At 36.4% G+C, this 18,204-nt stretch overlaps 2 protein-coding genes across 2 annotated transcripts; both read left to right on the top strand.

Moving 5' to 3' along the window:
* The first annotated feature begins 250 nt into the window (after positions 1-250).
* Positions 251-1,245, top strand: LOC113312739 (protein NRT1/ PTR FAMILY 2.7-like). The gene is made up of 2 exons (XM_026561477.1): positions 251-522; positions 879-1,245. The coding sequence occupies exons 1-2, from the start codon at positions 251-253 to the stop codon at positions 1,243-1,245; spliced, it is 639 nt and encodes a 212-aa protein (XP_026417262.1).
* A 5,748-nt stretch (positions 1,246-6,993) lies between these two features.
* Positions 6,994-15,433, top strand: LOC113314274. Its single transcript, XM_026563064.1, has 2 exons — positions 6,994-9,252; positions 15,237-15,433. The coding sequence occupies exons 1-2, from the start codon at positions 7,492-7,494 to the stop codon at positions 15,378-15,380; spliced, it is 1,905 nt and encodes a 634-aa protein (XP_026418849.1). The 5' UTR covers positions 6,994-7,491; the 3' UTR covers positions 15,381-15,433.
* Positions 15,434-18,204: the final 2,771 nt, after the last annotated feature.

Here is an 18,204-nt window from a genome sequence, read left to right as displayed (position 1 = left end):
TTTAGGAAATTAGTTAGGAAAACACAAAGAAATAGCATTACACCCTCCTTGTCCCTGAGGACAAACCCCTTCTTACCTCACTCACTACAACTGACCCTGTATACTTGCCGGTCTAAGTTGTAGGTTCTTTTAAAACCATACCAAAGACCTAAAAGCGCTACTGAAGATCCTTCCACTTTGGTCGACTGGTGTTTTCCTAAGCATCCATATACGGATACAAAGCAGTCTAGTAGTTCTTCAAGCTCTTACCATGGATCGTCACATTGGGTCTCATTTTAATGTCCCAGATGGTTCCTTCCTTGTTTCCACCTTAATTTCCACAGCCATTTTTCTCACTTTCATGGACCGTTTTCTGTTGCCCACATATCAAAGACTATTGAATCGTACTCTAACACCACTCCAACGAGTGGGCATAGGACATGTCTTGAATATCATAGGAATGGCAGCATCTGCTATAGTCGAAGCCAAACGAATCAATGTGGCAAGATCTCAAAACATTGCTGGGAATATGGCCGTACCGATGTCAGTCTTGTGTGTTTGAATACGGGCATCCAACTCAAAACCAATTGGCAATGAGTGGAGAGACTTTAAGAGATTATAAACCGCAGGATCTTAGATTTCCCAATAATGTGGGACTAATAATCTCAACACGCCCCCTCACGTGTAGCCTCGCTGGGTCTAACACGTGGACAATTAAATCGGGTGACGCGGAGTAAAGGCACGGTCAAAGACTCGTAGAAAATAGCCTGCTCTGATACCATGTTTGAATACGGACATCCAACTCAAAACCAATTGGCAATGAGTGGAGAGATCTTAAGAGATTATAAACCGCAGGATCTTAGATTACCCAACAATGTGGGACTAATAATCTCAACATTGTGGTTAGTGGGGCCATTAGCAATTGTGGGTATTGGAGAAACATTCCATTTTCCAGGGAAGGTGTCGTTGTATTACCAAGAGTTTCCAAAATCTCTTCGTAGTACTTCTACGTCTATGATTTCAATGCTTGTGGCTTTAGGGTATTATTTGAGTACAACTCTTATTGGCTTGGTTCGCAGGGTTACCAAATGGTTGCCGGATGATATCAACGAGGGGAGATTAGACAATGTATTCTGGTTGTTGGTTGTAATAGGAGTGATCAACTTTGGTTATTACCTAACTTGCTCAGTGATGTACAAGTACAAAAGTATTATGGACGATGATGAAAAGTGTGCAGAGGTTCATGATGAATATCAATTAAAATAGATTGATTAATATGTAAACTACAACAGTATTGTTATGAATAATAAAGAAAACATTATGTAGCCGAAATCAGGGCCGGTCCTGACATTTTTGTGGCCCCAAACAAAATAAAAAAATGCAGCTGGTAATAGACAAACCATTTTTTTTTTGCTTTTTGGGAATGACTTATCCTAGCTTGTATATTATTGATTTCGCAAGTGAAATGGAAATATAAAAGTAAATTTTCTATGTAAATTAGTCTAGAAAAATTATCACAGAGTGACATAGAGTCGAGACTTGTGTCCGAGTAATACAACCCCTAGATTATATGAGTAACGAACAAATATATAACTAATGAGAAGCTGATGTCAGTATCATTTTGTGGACTTCTACCAAAGATACCTTTGCCAATTTTTTCATTTTCTCAAGTCTCGAATCAATTGGAAACTATAACTATGATGTAAGTTGTTTCAATCTTATGATCGGCTACACTCCTTTGTAAATAGTTTTCTTTTTACACATAAACTTCTTGTTTCACACAAAAAAAAAAACAATTAAAAGATAACAATTGGATAATGATGTTATTGATCCGTGTTCAGAATTTGTCTATATCGAATTCTTTACTATTTAAAAATTACTGATCTAAATTTAAATCGATAAAAAAGAAAAATCAACCAAAGAAAATCTGGCTTGATTGGGGTATACCCAAATTAATTGGGGTATACCAAATGAGACAAAATAAGGTCATTTTGAAATAAAAAACACAAAGCCCCTTATCCACATATTTACAAAAATGGCCAATCTATCCTTGATTAATTAGCACTAATAAATGTGATTAGGATAAAGTTAATTAATTGATTAAAATTTTGAAATTAGGTTTTATTTTAGATTAAACTCATGGATGTAGGCAGAATTTTGAGATATTTTTTTTCTAAGAATTCTACTTGTAACGGAAATGAAATCGTACTACCCAAACACTTATAAATATGGGATTGTAGAGCTGCTGGGCGATTTTATACTCAAAATTATAGAAGGAATCAACATTTTCAGTTCTGAAAATATGAAAAGTCGACAAGGTCTACGGTTGAAGAACATGCCGACAACTTATGGCCGGCAAGGTCGATAAAAAAATACCCTGCCGACTATAGGATTTTTGACATACAGAGAAGGTGTTACAAATGCATGATTAGTCGGCAAGGTATTAATTTCATAACCTTCCGACTAAAATATATTCGACAAGGTATAGAGATGGATTTCTTGCCGACCCTGTAACTGCTAATTTCAGAGATGAAAAGTTGGCATGACATTCAACCTTATATCCTGCCGACTATATTTTAGTCGGCAAGGTCGACAAAAAATACCCTGCCGACTTTTGGTTCGTTTTGATCCTTTCATTTCTTTTTTTTTTGATTTCACATGTATAGTTAGAGTGTAGATGAAAGATTTTGATTTTTTTTAATATGTTTTGGTCGGCATGGTTTTTTAGTATGGGAAATTTAGTCTTTAACACCTTTTAGACACCCCTTAGCACACTAGTTTGGATAGGAATAAAATGAGTACACCCCAATTAATCTGGGTATACCCTAATCTTGCCAGGAAAAAAAGCGTTTGGCTTTTTTATTTTATTTCTTTTGACCACAAGCTACCTTAAAATATATATATGGCTCAACAGAGGTGTCACTCTCACCAAGTGTGGTGTCAGTCTCACCAAATGTAGATGCATGTTTAATTTTACGCTAATCTTCATCTTATTTAATTTTTATCCTTGGACCCGAAATCAACAACCTAAACACCCAATTACATTTCTCACACCACGTCGAGAGTTGCGTTAACCTTCCTTCCCATTGATCGGTCAACGGAACCCTCGCTCCTGATTGGCTGAAATCAAAGTTAGTCCCCTTACATTTCGTGGCCGTTAAATTAAGGTGGGATCGTTTTGATCGGATGCTCCAAGCCTTAGGATTAGCCGTGAATAAAATTCCATACAAAAAAAATGCGAATATCTTTCCTGGAAAGGTTGAAACACTTTTTCTTTTTTGGGAAAAAATCCGAAAAATTACCTATAAAAAAAAATCAACGGAAATAGGTCTTTATGAGATTCTTTCATGTGCAATTAATGGAAAAACAATCTTCGAAGATCTTTGGGGTAAAAGTTGAAAAGTTCTCTTTTGGAAAAAATCACTTCCATATTAAAAAAAAATCAACCCTAATTAAACAATTCTATTTTTTGAGAATTTCCGAGAATTTCCATATCGGATGCTCCTTTGGAGTAGACATTCAATGGAAACAAGTTCTATCATTGACAGTATATACCAAGTTGTTGCGATGCCAACTCTTACTTCCTTTATTAAAGTTAGCTTATTAGCTTAGTATTTGATTTCTTTACGTATTTAGTATTCAATTTCCTAGTTTACAGATTTCCTTAGTTAGTTTGCTTGCTTATCAAGTTTATTCAGCTATATATAGCTCGATCCTAAGCTTGTAACTAATCAGTTATCAATATTAAGAAGTTTGTTACGTTAGTTCTCAAAGGCAGAGGCTGCTCGCCCCAGATCAAAGGGCTTTATCCTGTTTTTAAGTTCTTTTACAATTTATATCCAGTGTAAAGGTTTAGAACCCTAACACCTGGATCAGAGCAGGTTTTGATCATACCTAAATTTCATCTAAATTTTTTTTTCTTTGCTCTACGATGATGCGCCTTGACAATAGAGAAGATTTTACAAACACTCTCACAAAATCTTTACGTGCTGGTCCTGGTATTGCAAAACCTCCACCACCAACGACTCCACCACCACCTCCGCCTCTTAATGGTGAAACACAACAACAACGACCTAACTCTAGTAATCTCGAGTTTCCTAAATTTGGAGGTACAGATCCTGACGGCTGGATATTCAATGCCGATCAATATTTTAGTAATTACTATGTTACTGATGCTCTCAAAATTATAATAGCTTCTATACATTTCAAGGGTGAGGCTAATCAGTGGTATAGACAGAGAAAAACCACGATTGAAGTTCTTACATGGGAAGAATTTTGTTCTTTAGTTCGTGCTCGTTTTGCTCCTGAGAGATTGGTTGATGCTAGAATGGCATTAAGTACCATTAAACAAAAAGTTTCATAGTCAACTCAAAAAGATTTATCTTCACCTAAAAGCAACATTGATATGATTTCGGCAACAAAAGTTTGTGAAGAAGAAACTAAAACTACTTCTCGACAGGAAGAAGTAAATCAACAGGACGACGAGGATTCATATGTTTCGCAAAAGTTTAATGCTTCAGTTGATGGACAATTTATAAAAATTAATTCTCAAGTGGACGAAGAGATTACTGTTTCTAAGGAAGAAGAAAGTCAAGTCGACCAGGTTTTGCTTCATCCACTGGAACTTAATGACTCTTGCGTAAACCCTAACCAGGCTCGACTTGTGGAGTTAACCCAGGATAGCTATTTTGTGCCTTTTTGATATGTCTGTCGATGTGTTTATTTATCGATCTCTTGAAGATACAACTACAGAGAATTACTCAGGAAGATCTCGCGGACGTATATTTTCAAATGCCGAAAGAGTATCACTGGCAAAGGAGTTCCAAATTAATCCAATATGCACGCATGGGATTACTTCTATATGTAGCTATGTTGTTGCGTTGATTGCTGTTGATAAACCAGGCACTATAGTTCAAGTTGATCCGAGCTGGCTTTGATAAAAAATCAGGTTGTTTTTGAGTCTTGGCATGACCAATGTAGTTAATATCGGATATCGGTTTGTCTCGGCTGAGGACCGGTACACTGGTACAACATTGTATCGGGGAGATCTCGGTTTCAAATATCGGTACAATATCGGTTCTAAATTTGTATCTATAATTTATATTGTTTCACACAAAATTAGATAACATTAAGATGCATCAATTTTAGAAACAAACAATTTCTCTTGATATCAAATCCAACTCAAACTCAATGCAAACCTAGTGGAACAAAACTAGTTGCTCAGGAATTTTCTCGAGCATCTGATGTGCATATTTCTAGTTGTGAGGAAATGCAACATTCTGTGGATTTCTAGCACATTCCCTATGATTTCCTTCCCTGCAATCATTAAAGTCATTCTAACCATTCACACATAATAAATCTTTAGGAAAGTTTTTCTTGATGGATAGAATTGACATGACTTAGAGAACCAGAACCAAAGATGGGGCCATGTTATGAAGACATTTATAATTATAAAATTTATACTAGCATTTATAGTCAAGAAACCAAAAAAAGAGAACCAGCACTAAAACGGACCACTTATCTAATAGTAAACAAGAGAGACAGATGGAGAAACGGAGAGAGCTCGTAGCATTTATAGTCACGTACACATGGAAATCAAAATGGTTGTTGTCTATAGGCAAACCTAATTTGTGAGTACGAATGAATTGAATACACATCTATATCACATCTATGAAATGAAATGAAATAGTTGTTGTCTATAAGAAAATATCGCCGATAATACCGAATATCACCGATAAATCGGTGTACCCTTTTTCCCGTACCGGACGGTATTATCGGTAAAAAATCGTATCGCGATATTAGGATTTCCGTATCGCTCAACATCCGATACCGGTAATATCGCCGATATATCGGCCGGTACGGGCGAAATTAACTACATTGGGCATGACAATTATAACATTTTTTCTGGGAGACGTTATAACTATTGCAGAGCTTCTGGTCCTACCTGGAGCTTGTACAGTTATTGCATGGCAAAAGACTTTATTGGATGTGAAAAGACCAAACAAGTGACTCTCGAGCCTATTATGAATTTTAACAGTGATGCACCATGGATAGAAAATTTTGGAGTGTTCAAGCAGGTATTTATTGATGCCGATGTCATTCCATATAGTTGGTTGATGGAAATTTTTTGCAAGAATGATATGGGTTACAAACAACTAGCAAGCTAAGCAATTGGACTCTACAACCAACTGAGTAGTAACTATTGTTTTTATGGTTCTTATGATTATTATCGCATGCAATTTGATCGTGGTAGACAGCATGTAGTTATTAGCAGGTGCTCTTACTGTGATAGAAGTAGTTTTAAATTCTACTTTGCTATGAATGGGTCAATTTTAATGCATAGAAATAACGGAAATTTCTTCTGGGAACTAATTCTCAAGTATGGGTACGGATTAGATACTCTACTTACGAATTTGATTGTATTCGTCTTTGCTCAAGATGGTGCCACTAATCATGTGGGTAATGTGTTTGGGACAATATCACAAAGAAAAGGAATAATTGACGAGTGTTGTGCTGATATGAGTAACGGAGATGCCGGCTCTGACTATGAGTTGCGGTCAATGTAGTTAATTTCGCCCGTACCGGCCGATATATCGACGATATTACCGGTATCGGATGTTGAGCGATACGGAAATCCTAATATCGCGATACGATTTTTTACCGATAATACCGTCCGGTACGGGAAAAAGGGTACACCGATTTATCGGCGATATTCGGTATTATCGGCGATATTTGCTTATAGATAACAACCATTTCATTTCATTTCATAGATGTGATATAGATGTGTATTCAATTCATTCGTACTCACAAATTAGGTTTGCCTATAGACAACAACCATTTTGATTTCCATGTGTACGTGAGTATAAATGCTACGAGCTCTCTCCATTTCTCCATCTGTCTCTCTTGTTTACTATTAGATAAGTGGTCCGTTTTGGTGCTGGTTCTCTTTTTTTGGTTTCTTGACTATAAATGCTAGTATAAATTTTATAATTATAAATGTCTTCATAACATGGCCCCATCTTTGGTTCTGGTTCTCTAAGTCATGTCAATTCTATCCATCAAGAAAAACTTTCCTAAAGATTTATTATGTGTGAATGGTTAGAATGACTTTAATGATTGCAGGGAAGGAAATCATAGGGAATGTGCTAGAAATCCACAGAATGTTGCATTTCCTCACAACTAGAAATATGCACATCAGATGCTCGAGAAAATTCCTGAGCAACTAGTTTTGTTCCACTAGGTTTGCATTGAGTTTGAGTTGGATTTGATATCAAGAGAAATTGTTTGTTTCTAAAATTGATGCATCTTAATGTTATCTAATTTTGTGTGAAACAATATAAATTATAGATATAAATTTAGAACCGATATTGTACCGATATTTGAAACCGAGATCTCCCCGATACAATGTTGTACCAGTGTACCGGTCCTCAGCCGAGACAAACCGATATCCGATATTAACTACATTGGTTGCGGTGTCCTGAGCCATCTTGTAATGCTGCTGTTGGTCAAGACATGATAAACGTATTCGCTTGTGAAGAAGGTAAGCAGAAGTATTCTAGTTACCTTCTCAGGTCTTATATTGAAGATAACAAAGAATTCAAGTGGTGCCCTGCACCAGACTGTGGTTTAGCCATTAAATTTGTGAATGGCAGTGACAGTTGTGATGTTACTTGTGACTGCACTCATAGCTTTTGCTGGAATTGTAGCAAAGAAGGGCACCGTCCGGTTGACTGCGGCACAATGGAGAAGTGGATTTTGAAGAATAATGACGCGTCTGAACACGTAACATGGCTATTAGCTAATTTCAAGCCTTGTCCAAACTGCAAACGACCGATTGAGAAAAGTGTAAGGTGTAACCATGTGAAGTGCTCAATTTGTCAATTTCGGTTTTGCTGGGTATGTCTTGTTTCCGTAGATAATCATTCTTGTAATGGATATAAGGGCGATGTGGCAAATAACAACTTGGAGAGAAACACAACTAGAAAACATTTGGCGAAATATATTCATTACTATGAAAGATGGGTAGCTAGCCATATGTCGTTGGATCCGGCAGTGATATCTATGAGGAATTTGGAGATATATCACCAAGATTATGGATTTGTACAATTTGAAAACGATAATTTTGCTCCAGATCCTAAGCAACAGGTTGTTTCACAAGTTTCATCGACAAAATATGAGGAGTTAAAAGTTCTCATGAGTACTGCAAAACAAATGATTCTGTCATGGAAAAACATACTTTTTACTTCACGGCAAAGGATCTTTGTTAGAGCTTTGGGTACTACTGCCAGCTGGTTTCATGATAACATTCATGTTACAAACCCAAGTAATTCAGAGATGCCAATTCTATTGAATCTGGCTGCGGCTGTTGAGAATCATAAAGGAACTGCGCAAGAGATTTCTGCATTATTGGGGAAGTTGACTATTGCCTACTACAAACTTTTAGGTCTCGATTACACTCGCAGGATATTTGACCGTGGAAAAGGATTCCAACTAATTCAGGTTTTTTCCTATTATGTTGGTTATTATGAATTATGTTTCTACACGACCACTTGTTCGTTGGTACTCTATGCATCTTCCGTTTTAAATACCGAGTACAAGAATTCTGTCTGTAAGCTAGTTCTTCCACCTGGGTATGGATTAAAGCTGTTGATTATCAATGTAAGTGTAATTGTGTTGGTTAAACATGGTGACGATGATGATAGTAGCAAGAATGTGCCTTCTGCTGCAGTGGCGCGGAAAGGATTCTATAAGCAGCCCGACTTTGTCATCAACTATGAGGATGCCGAATTATTTATTATCCAGCCATACAGTGAAGATAATTTTCTTAGAATCTGGACAAACACTTGGAATGAGAAGAGAAAACTAGTTGGTACATCTCACAAAACAAAGGAGAAGCAAAATAGATCCTGCATAGTTTTTATTTTCTTCTCGGATAATGCTAGTACACAGTTCTGTGGCGTGGCTGAGATGGTAGGATCTGTTGATTTTGATAAGATAATATCTTATTGGCAGCAAGATAAGTGGAACAGGCATTTCACTGGGATTTGTCTCATAATGAAACATATACCCATCAGTCAGTTTTGTCTTCTCATATTGATTCATGATCGTCAATTCTCGACTCAAACGAGTGCAGATCATCATGATTTATACAATGTCAAAATAGACGAATTTGCACAACGTGCTAACAAACAAGTTTATGTAGGAATGTTTGTTCGAGCATCAGGATTAGACTTGGGAGGCAAGATCTTATTCACGGAGGGTGGAGCGCTAAGAGTACGTCTTCTGTACCATGCTAATGTTGTTGAGCTAAATTTTGCAACAATATATGATGATTTTAATGGCAACTGCAAGATGAAACTTAGCTTATATAAAGACAACTCTCTTTATTGATGTTTAGAAAATCTCTCAAAACTAAACACAAGCTCTAATCTTGCTCATATGATCAACCACAACTTTGGTGAGCATATATATATAGAACTATGAATTCCTTTTCCTAATCCTATTACCTTATTACATGTCTTTCCTTTTCTTAGAACTAGATGACTTCTAATTCCCTTAGGATTACATCAATTTCCTAATCTTGTCCTAACCAGCTTGTTAGTGACTTCTATGTTGAAGTTTAACCAACATTCTCCCCGTTAAGCTTCAACCTTACCCGTGACATATCTTGTACTCAAATCAATTGTCTCATTTCTTCAAACTTGATCCGAGCTAATGCCTTTGTCAATATATCTACTTTCTGCTCAGTTTCTGGTATGTGTTCAACGTTAATGACCTCCTTCTCGATGCATTCTCGTATGAAATGATACCTTTTGTGAATGTGTTTCGTCTTCCCATGAAACACTGGATTTTTTGTGAGTGCAATTGCAGACTTATTATCAATCTTGATGAGAACTTTTTCAGGTTCTCTTCCTTTGATTTCACCCAACAGTTCTTGAAGCCATATTGATTGTTTAGCTGCTTCTGTTGCAGCCATAAACTCAGCTTCACAGGATGAGAGGGCTACAGTGTCTTGCTTCTGTGAACGCCATGTAATAGGTGCTTCTCCTAGATAAAATATATGACCGGTTGTACTTTTTCCATCATCTTGGTCAATATTATGACCGTTGTCACTATACCCAACAATTCCTTTTGATCCTCCTCGACCATACTTCAATCCATAGCTGATTGTTCCTCTTAGATATCTCAATATCTGCTTTATTACATCACCATGAGACTTGCGTGGACTCTGCATATAACGACTTGCTACTCCCACAGAGAAAGCCAAGTCTGGTCTTGTGTGTAACAAGTATCTAAGGCATCCAACATTTCTTCTATAACTCGTTGGATCAATCTCAGCTTCTTCTTGTGCCTTTGAAACTTTAAGTCCAAACTCCATTGGTATCTTAGTTGGATTACAAGTTTCAAGTCCTGCTTCTTTCAGAATTCTCCTTGCATAAGCTTCTTGTTTAATCTGAATCCCATCTACTCCTTGATGGACTTCTATGCCAAGGTAATAAGTGAGTTTTCCGAGGTCTGACATCTCAAACTTTGATGACATTTCTCTCTTGAACTCATTGATCACCTTAAGGGAGTTGTCAGTCAAAAATAGATCATCTACATAGACTGCAATCACAAGAAGCGTTCCCTTTTCTTCTCTTCTGTATACTGATGTTTCTTTAGAGCACTTAACAAATCTGATTTCTCTTAAGATTTGATCTAACTTTGTATTCCAGGCTCGAGGAGCTTGCCTTAGACCATATAGAGCTTTTGATAACTTATAAACCTTATGCTCTTGTCCTTTTACTTCAAAACCTTCTGGTTGTTCAACATACACATCTTCTCGCAATTCACCATGTAAGAATGCTGTCTTAACGTCTAAGTGGTGAATTTCCCATGAGTTTGATGCTGCTTCTGCTATTAAGAGACGAATTGTCTCTAGTCTAGCAACTGGTGCGAAAACTTCATCAAAGTCCATGCCTGATTCTTGAATGTATCCCTTAGCTACAAGTTTTTCCTTATATTTGTTGACAGTACCATCAGCATTCTGTTTTATTTTGAAGATCCACTTAAGACCAATCACTTTTACCCCACCTGGCTTATCAACTAGAAACCAAGTCTTATTTCTGTTGATTGAAATAATTTCTTCTCTACATGCTTGTGTCCATTTAGTCGAGACCTTTGCTTCCTGAAAATTCCTTGGTTCATCATTAACAGAAAGTAGCATAATCTCACATTCTTCTGCAGCTTGAAGAACATAATCCTCCAGATACTGTGGCTTTTGTATCTGTCTTGTTGATTTTCGCAGTGGAATGGGTTGAGTTATTTCATCGATCTCTTCTTCTTCTTCTACTTCTTCGTTATTCTCAGTGGTTTCATTATTCTCTTCTTCTTCTTGATTAACATCATTGTTTCCATTGGTATTGATGATTATGGGTCCTTCGCCTTCATCAATTACTTGACCCCATCTCATGTGAAACATTCCTGGATCCCTACTTGGTCCATCATTAGTTTCTTTCCAGTTCCAGTTTTCTTTTTCATCGAATACCACATCTCGACTCACTATCACTCTTTTCGTTGTTGGATTGAATAATCTGTAAGCTTTGGATCCAGGCTCAATTCCTAGATTCACAAGAGTCTGAGATCGATCATCCAGTTTCTTAAGAGTTGCAGGATCAACTTTTGCGTATGCTTTGCAGCCAAACACTCTTAAATGATCTATGTTTGGTTTTCTCTTTCGCAAACTTTCATATGGAGTCATATCTTTCAGAGCTTTTGTATGTATCCTGTTTATTAGGTATGTGGAGTGTCGTACAGCTTCTCCCCATAGATAATTAGGTACCTGCATAGCCTTTAAAGAACTTCTTGTCATCTCCATTAGAGTCCTGTTTCTCCTCTCCACCACTCCGTTTTGTTGTGGTGTATATGGTGCTGTGAGTTGCCTTTTGATTCCATTTGACTCACAGAACTTGTTGAACTCTAAGGAAGTGAACTCTCCTCCTCTATCAGTTCTAAGCATTTTGACCTCTTCTTTTAACTCTTTTTCTATCAGATTTCTGAAAGCTTTGAATCTGTCAAATGCTTCACTCTTTTCTTTCATAAGAATAGACCACATATATCTTGAGAAGTCATCTATAATAAAAAATATGTATTTGTTATTTGTAAGGCTTTGTGGTGTAATAGGACCACATAAATCAGCATGAAGAAGCTCTAATGGCTTTGAGGCTCTGAATGTTGTTGCTTTTGGAAAACCTTGACGCGTTTGTTTCCCAACTAAACATGATTCACAGATCCTTGATTCATCGTTTATCTGTGGTAGCCCTCGAACCATCTTGTTCTGAGACATAGTTTTTAAGGTTCTGAAACTTATGTGTCCTAACCTTGCGTGCCACTTCCATGTCTGATCTTCCAGTCTCATATTCAGACACAATGGCCTTCCAATCATGAGACTTATCTTGTAGAGTCTATTCTGTGAGCGTGATACTCTAACTAAAAATCTTCCACTTGGGTCATGAACTGTTAGATAATCTTGTCGCATTCTAACATCACATCCAACTTCTGTAGCTTGTCCTAAACTTAGAATGCTGCTTTGTAAGTTTGGGATGAAGTAGATGTTTGTGACAAGCTTCTGTTCTCCGGTCTTGCTCTGAAATAGAATTGATCATTTCCCTTCAATTTCTACAGAAGATCCATCCCCAAACTTCACTTGTCCTTTGATTTTCTCATTGAGTTCAGAGAAATAATGTTTCTTACCAGTCATGTGATTGCTGGCTCCATTATCTAAATACCAGATTCCTTCTTCTCCATCCTTTGATTCGTAGTTCTTTGGTATTAGTTTCCCTTCGTTTAAGAATACAACTTCGTGCATGAAAAGAGATGCATCTGCTTCCCTTGTTTCATTCTTCCATCTTTTGTATTCTTTCAGGGCATACAGAGGAGAAGTGTCCTGGTTTATCATATCTGTAAAAAATAATGTTTGATCTATCCTTCTTTTCTTTCCCTTGGTTTTGATCATTCTGACTTGTTGTTCTATCTTGTGAGTTAAACCTTCCTCCCCTTCCTCGGCCTCTGTTTCCTCTACCACCTCTTCCACGACCTCTTCCTCTTGTCGCAGAGTTTTGTTGGTAAGAGTTTGTGTACAAGAGTTTTCCTTGAGTTTCTCCATTGTTTTCTTCATCAAGGATTCTTTCTTCATATGCTTTCAATCTTCCAATTATATCTTCATAGCTAGTCTTCTTTAAATCTAAGACTTGTTCGAGAGAAGCTATGATATACTTGGATCTTGGTAAACTATTGAGAAACTTCTTTACCAGTTTATCTTCATCAATGGATTGTCCAAGTGACGCAGCTTTTGAGGCTACCTCTGATAGCTTTCCTGCAAAGCTATCAATAGTATCAGTGTCTTTCATCTTCACTCTTTCAAATTCAGACATTAAGGTTTGCAGACGGGCTTCTTTAACTCGATTAGCTCCGAGATTACGTGTCTTTATTGCATCCCAAATTTTCTTTGAAGTTTCCTATTCACCAACTTGTAGAACAAGGAATTCTGGTATTGCTTGAAAGAGTAATCCAATGGCAACATTGTTTTTGTCTGGGTCCAATGTACCAGGATCAATTGTTTCCCAAACTTTGTAGATTTTCATCAGTACCTTCATTCTCATGGCCCATACTGTGTAGTTTGTGGCGTTGAGGATTGGAACTTGTATTGATGGTGGCGTGAACTGTTTTGCACCCACAATGGTGGTTTCGTTTTCCATGGCTCAGAAACAAGCTCTGATACCAATTAATGGCAACTGCAAGATGAAACTTAGCTTATATAAAGACAACTCTCTTTATTGATGTTTAGAAAATCTCTCAAAACTAAACACAAGCTCTAATCTTGCTCATATGATCAACCACAACTTTGGTGAGAATATATATATAGAACTATGAATTCCTTTTCCTAGTCCTATTACCTTATTACATGTCTTTACTTTTCTTAGAACTAGATGACTTCTAATTCCCTTAGGATTATATCAATTTCCTAATCTTGTCCTAACCAGCTTGTTAGTGACTTCTATGTTGAAGTTTAACCAACAGATTTGTAGGCTAAACAACAAAACAAAATCATGTCAGTGACTGCAATATACACAGGACATGGAGATGGCAAAGAATTACTATTATTGGTATCTACTGTTGCAGCTGCCCAAATCATAATGAGTTCCGTGTCAAACAAAAATGCCGACACTAAAGCAGGTTACATTCCTCGAGAAGATGTGATACTTCATTACTCGCTTTTCATACACAAGATAAATAGTTTGTCCACTGCACCGAAGAGATTGTTCCCGATACGAGCGTATCTTCTAGCGCATAAACTTGCTAAGTTGATACGTCTCTTAAGCATATTTGGATTCATTAGACTTTTATGGGAGCCACCTTGGTTAGTACTTCCAGGGCATGATGATTGTTCAAACTTGTCAAGATTGTGGAAGCCATTTTGGTTAGCAGCTGCGACGTCAGATTACATTTCCATGATGAATTATAATGATCGACTTGAGGACAAGTCCATTTTCAAACAGGGTGGGATGTTGCGATGCCAACTCTTATTTCCTTTATTAAAGTTAGCTTATTAACTTAGTATTTGATTTCCTTACGTATTTAGTATTCAGTTTCCTAGTTTACATGTTTCCTTAGTTAGTCTGCTTGCTTATCAAGTTTATTCAGCTATATATAGCTCGATCCTAAGCTTGTAACTAATCAGTTGTCAATATTAAGAAGTTTGTTACGTTAATTCTCAAAGGCAGAGGCTGCTCGCCCCAGATCAAAGGGCTTTATCCCTGTTTTTGAGTTCTTTTGCAATTTATATCCAGTGTAAAGGTTTAGAACCCTAACACAAGTTGCACGTCTATTCAATGGAAACAAAGAAGGTAGTTTCGTGGGGTTTGGGTTAGAGAGATGTATATAAGATACAGTTGGTGGCGCGGAACATCAGGGAACAATGAAGATTCAGAAACAAAGATTGGTTGCGCTTTTTTTTTTGTAATGATTAGGCTTCGGATTTTGGATATTAGAAGTACGTATAAGTTTCCTTTCATGAAAACTCTTGCTTAATGGTTGGAGAGGAAAATCATAAAACAATGAATTTCAAGAGCCGGTGTTTATTTAATTTTAATGTTTGATTTTCTCTTTGGATGGGAAATTTTACACTATGTGCGTATTTATGAATATGCAACTGTGTTTAGTTATTTAAGATCGGGTTTATTAGTAATTGATCGTGTTGTTGGTTAACACATCTGCAGGGGCAGGGACAGTTTACAAACCATGTTGTGAAAGCATTGGTGTTAGAGATGTGGAAATTCGAAAATAAAAAGAGTGGGAAAGATGGCAAGTATTTTGGCTACACAATAATATTTAATTTTCTATTTACTTTACACAAGATCTGAATGTAGTAAAATTGTATCTGTCATATGTTTTTTCCATTTTGGTAATAGGTATATGGGGTATATGGGTGATTGTTCTCCTCTGATATAAGTTGTTCTTTGTTTTCTGCTTATGGTCACTTAATACCATATTCATCATCTACTCATTGTGAACCTGCGAAGCCAAGGTGACACAAGATGCCTGATTCCCTTGTGGTAAGACAAGCGAAGGAACCACCCTTGAGTTTTAATTGACCTACGTTAGTATTTGTATATCTAATCTGTAGTTCTCTTGGAATGGAAGAGGCTGTGATTATAAATATGAATACTAACCCAGATTAAGTTAAAAACTCGGAGGTAACTTAAAACCAGTACTGCAGCTAATGCTAACAACATGTAAAGTTAATGTTCAACTATTTCAATTAAAAATACATTGTTTGAAATACTAACCCAGATTGCTCAATTATTACGCCCCTATTGAAAAATTGTTTAAAATGCTAACCCAGATTGCTCAATATTATTACGCCCCTATTGAAAAAGAAAGAAAATTGTTTTGCTTTTGAGTATAGCGTCTAACATATTACTAAGAAAAGCAAGAAAATATCAAATGAAATATGCAAGAAGGGTTTTCTCTTTCTCTCTTTTCTGTTTTGGTTTCGGCTTTGTTGTTTTTTCTTGGATAATTTATTTTATTCGTTTGCTGCTTTTACTTACAATAGTTCTTTTAATGATTTACTGATGATCGGTATGTGTTGTGCTCTCATTTCTTTTTTTTTTCTTTTCCTGATTGCAAGAAAGCTCAAGTGATGCCAAAGAAATTTGTGAAATGTAAAATGTAAAAGCACGTTGTTACAGATGATGAGAAGGATTCAAGGGTGCTAATAGGATTGATTCATTATGTTGAATGCATAGCAAGCTTGATCAAGGTCCTGGATTTAGTTGGATTTTGCACATCTTATGGTATAATCTCTTTTGGACAGTTGGAAGTTATTGTAGAAAGGTAATGGGAAAGCTTGCGTTATATATATCTGCGTACAAAATTTCAGGTGGGATATCAGTGATTTCAGTTTGTATATAAGCTGGATAGACTAACATACAACCAGTACTATGTTCATACATTACATCATGGATTCCAATAAGATCATGGATTCTAATAACGCACACATTCATTACACTGATTTTCTTTTCATCCATTTGATTTAGTACAATCGTTTTATAACTAAGTTATTTTTTCCCTGTTCATTGAATCAGTGTGTACAACCAGTGCGATGCTTATACATCATGGATTCCGCCAACATTCATTACACTGATTTTCTTTTCATTCATTTGGTTTAGTACAATAGTTTTATAGATGACCTGTTTTCTTCCTGTGGTTTTCATTGAATCAGTGTACAAAGTCTTCCAAATGTCAGTCAGCATTTCAGGTGTTACTCCATGATCTCGTTGATATGGCACAATTATAGTGTATATTATTTGTAGTTGCAGGAAATCCTACAACACACCCCTTGTACTATCATGACTATAATTTCTACATCTAAACTCATTTGATATGAAAATAAAGATAAAGATAATGAAAATAGAAAATAAGACACAATATTTACGTGGTTCGATCAATTTGATCTACATCCACGGGGTTAGGTTTCACTATGATCATTGAATTACATATGAATTATATTTAGACTCCATTAATGAGTATTTTGAGCTCTCTCCCTGGTTTTTGGGGAAGAATAAGAAGATAATAATAATACAAGTTACTTTTCTCTCTCATACCTTTCTCTTTATATAAGATGCTACCTAGTCGATGACAGCTCATATACAGCTAAGATTTCCCCTAATTTCGGATCTGGCTCGCGATGATATCGCAAGCTTACAAATGTTAATTTCACAGATCTTCTAATCTTCGCAAAGTTATTACATTTTTCTTATGTTTAAGCTAATATCACCTATTGTGTCGTTTCTCAAAGTGCTCTGCGACATTTTTGTAATGCGTTGTTAAGAATTTCGCGAGCGTATCGTTGTCGCGAAATTCTGATCCTACATCTTGCCTCTTTTTTTCTTGATTATTGCTTAAAGAGCGATCTTCAGGAAAAAATCCATTGTTGTAGTTGTTAGAGAGAGATACGTGTTGTTGGAGTAGTCTTTGATCTTTGTTGATGAAGGAACGAGCGAAAGAATACTGGACTTGAAAAGTACGTACTTGCCTCTATTCTTTTGTGAAGTTACGGAATGTTGCGGAGTAAATAAGAAGTATCATCTTTTGAAGTATGCTAAGTATGAAGTATACTTGAAGAAGTATAAGAAGTACTCAATCCTCGAAATATATAAGAAGTGTGAAGTATGAAGTATCCTTTGAGAAGTATAAGAAGTACTTAATCCTCGAAATATATAAGAAGTATGAAGTATGAAGTATCCTTTGAGAAGTATAAGAAGTATTCAATCCTCGAAATATAAAAAGTATCCGTCCTTGAATGAGAATAATAAGTATTGCCTCTATTCATGCGAAATTATTACTCCATTTTTGGTGATTCTTGCCTAGAAGATAAAGAACATAAAATGTTTTCTTGGTAATCCATAGTTGCCTCTGTTCTTTATCTATGAGGGTAGAATCCTTGAGAAAATGTTGAATGTGCGAATTGTTTCTTCATTCTTATCTTGCCTCTGTCTCATGTTTTGTGCTCATGCGATAGTATAATCTCTTCAAGTTGCTTATAATTGTGCGAAAAAATTGAGCGAGATAATCACATCATTCGAAATAATCACATTCTGCGAAATTCTGAGACATTCTACGAAATTTCGAATCATTCTGCGAAGTTCTGAATCATTCTACGAAGTTCTGAATAATCTTGCG

The sequence above is a fragment of the Papaver somniferum genome, chromosome 9, assembly GCF_003573695.1.
Source record: "Papaver somniferum cultivar HN1 chromosome 9, ASM357369v1, whole genome shotgun sequence".
In the NCBI taxonomy this organism is placed as follows: Eukaryota; Viridiplantae; Streptophyta; class Magnoliopsida; order Ranunculales; family Papaveraceae; genus Papaver; species Papaver somniferum.
The sequence above is the reverse complement of the archived record's forward strand: the minus strand, read 5'-3'. Positions and strand labels throughout refer to the sequence as shown.

Coding starts and splice junctions, on each gene's coding strand:
- LOC113312739 (XM_026561477.1), top strand. CDS start 251: ATGGATCGTCACATTGGGTCTCATTTTAATGTCCCAGATGGTTCCTTC. Junction 523..878: donor GGGAATATGGCCGTACCGAT/GTCAGTCTTGTG, acceptor AATCTCAACATT/GTGGTTAGTGGGGCCATTAG.
- LOC113314274 (XM_026563064.1), top strand. CDS start 7,492: ATGATAAACGTATTCGCTTGTGAAGAAGGTAAGCAGAAGTATTCTAGT. Junction 9,253..15,236: donor CGGAGGGTGGAGCGCTAAGA/GTACGTCTTCTG, acceptor ACACATCTGCAG/GGGCAGGGACAGTTTACAAA.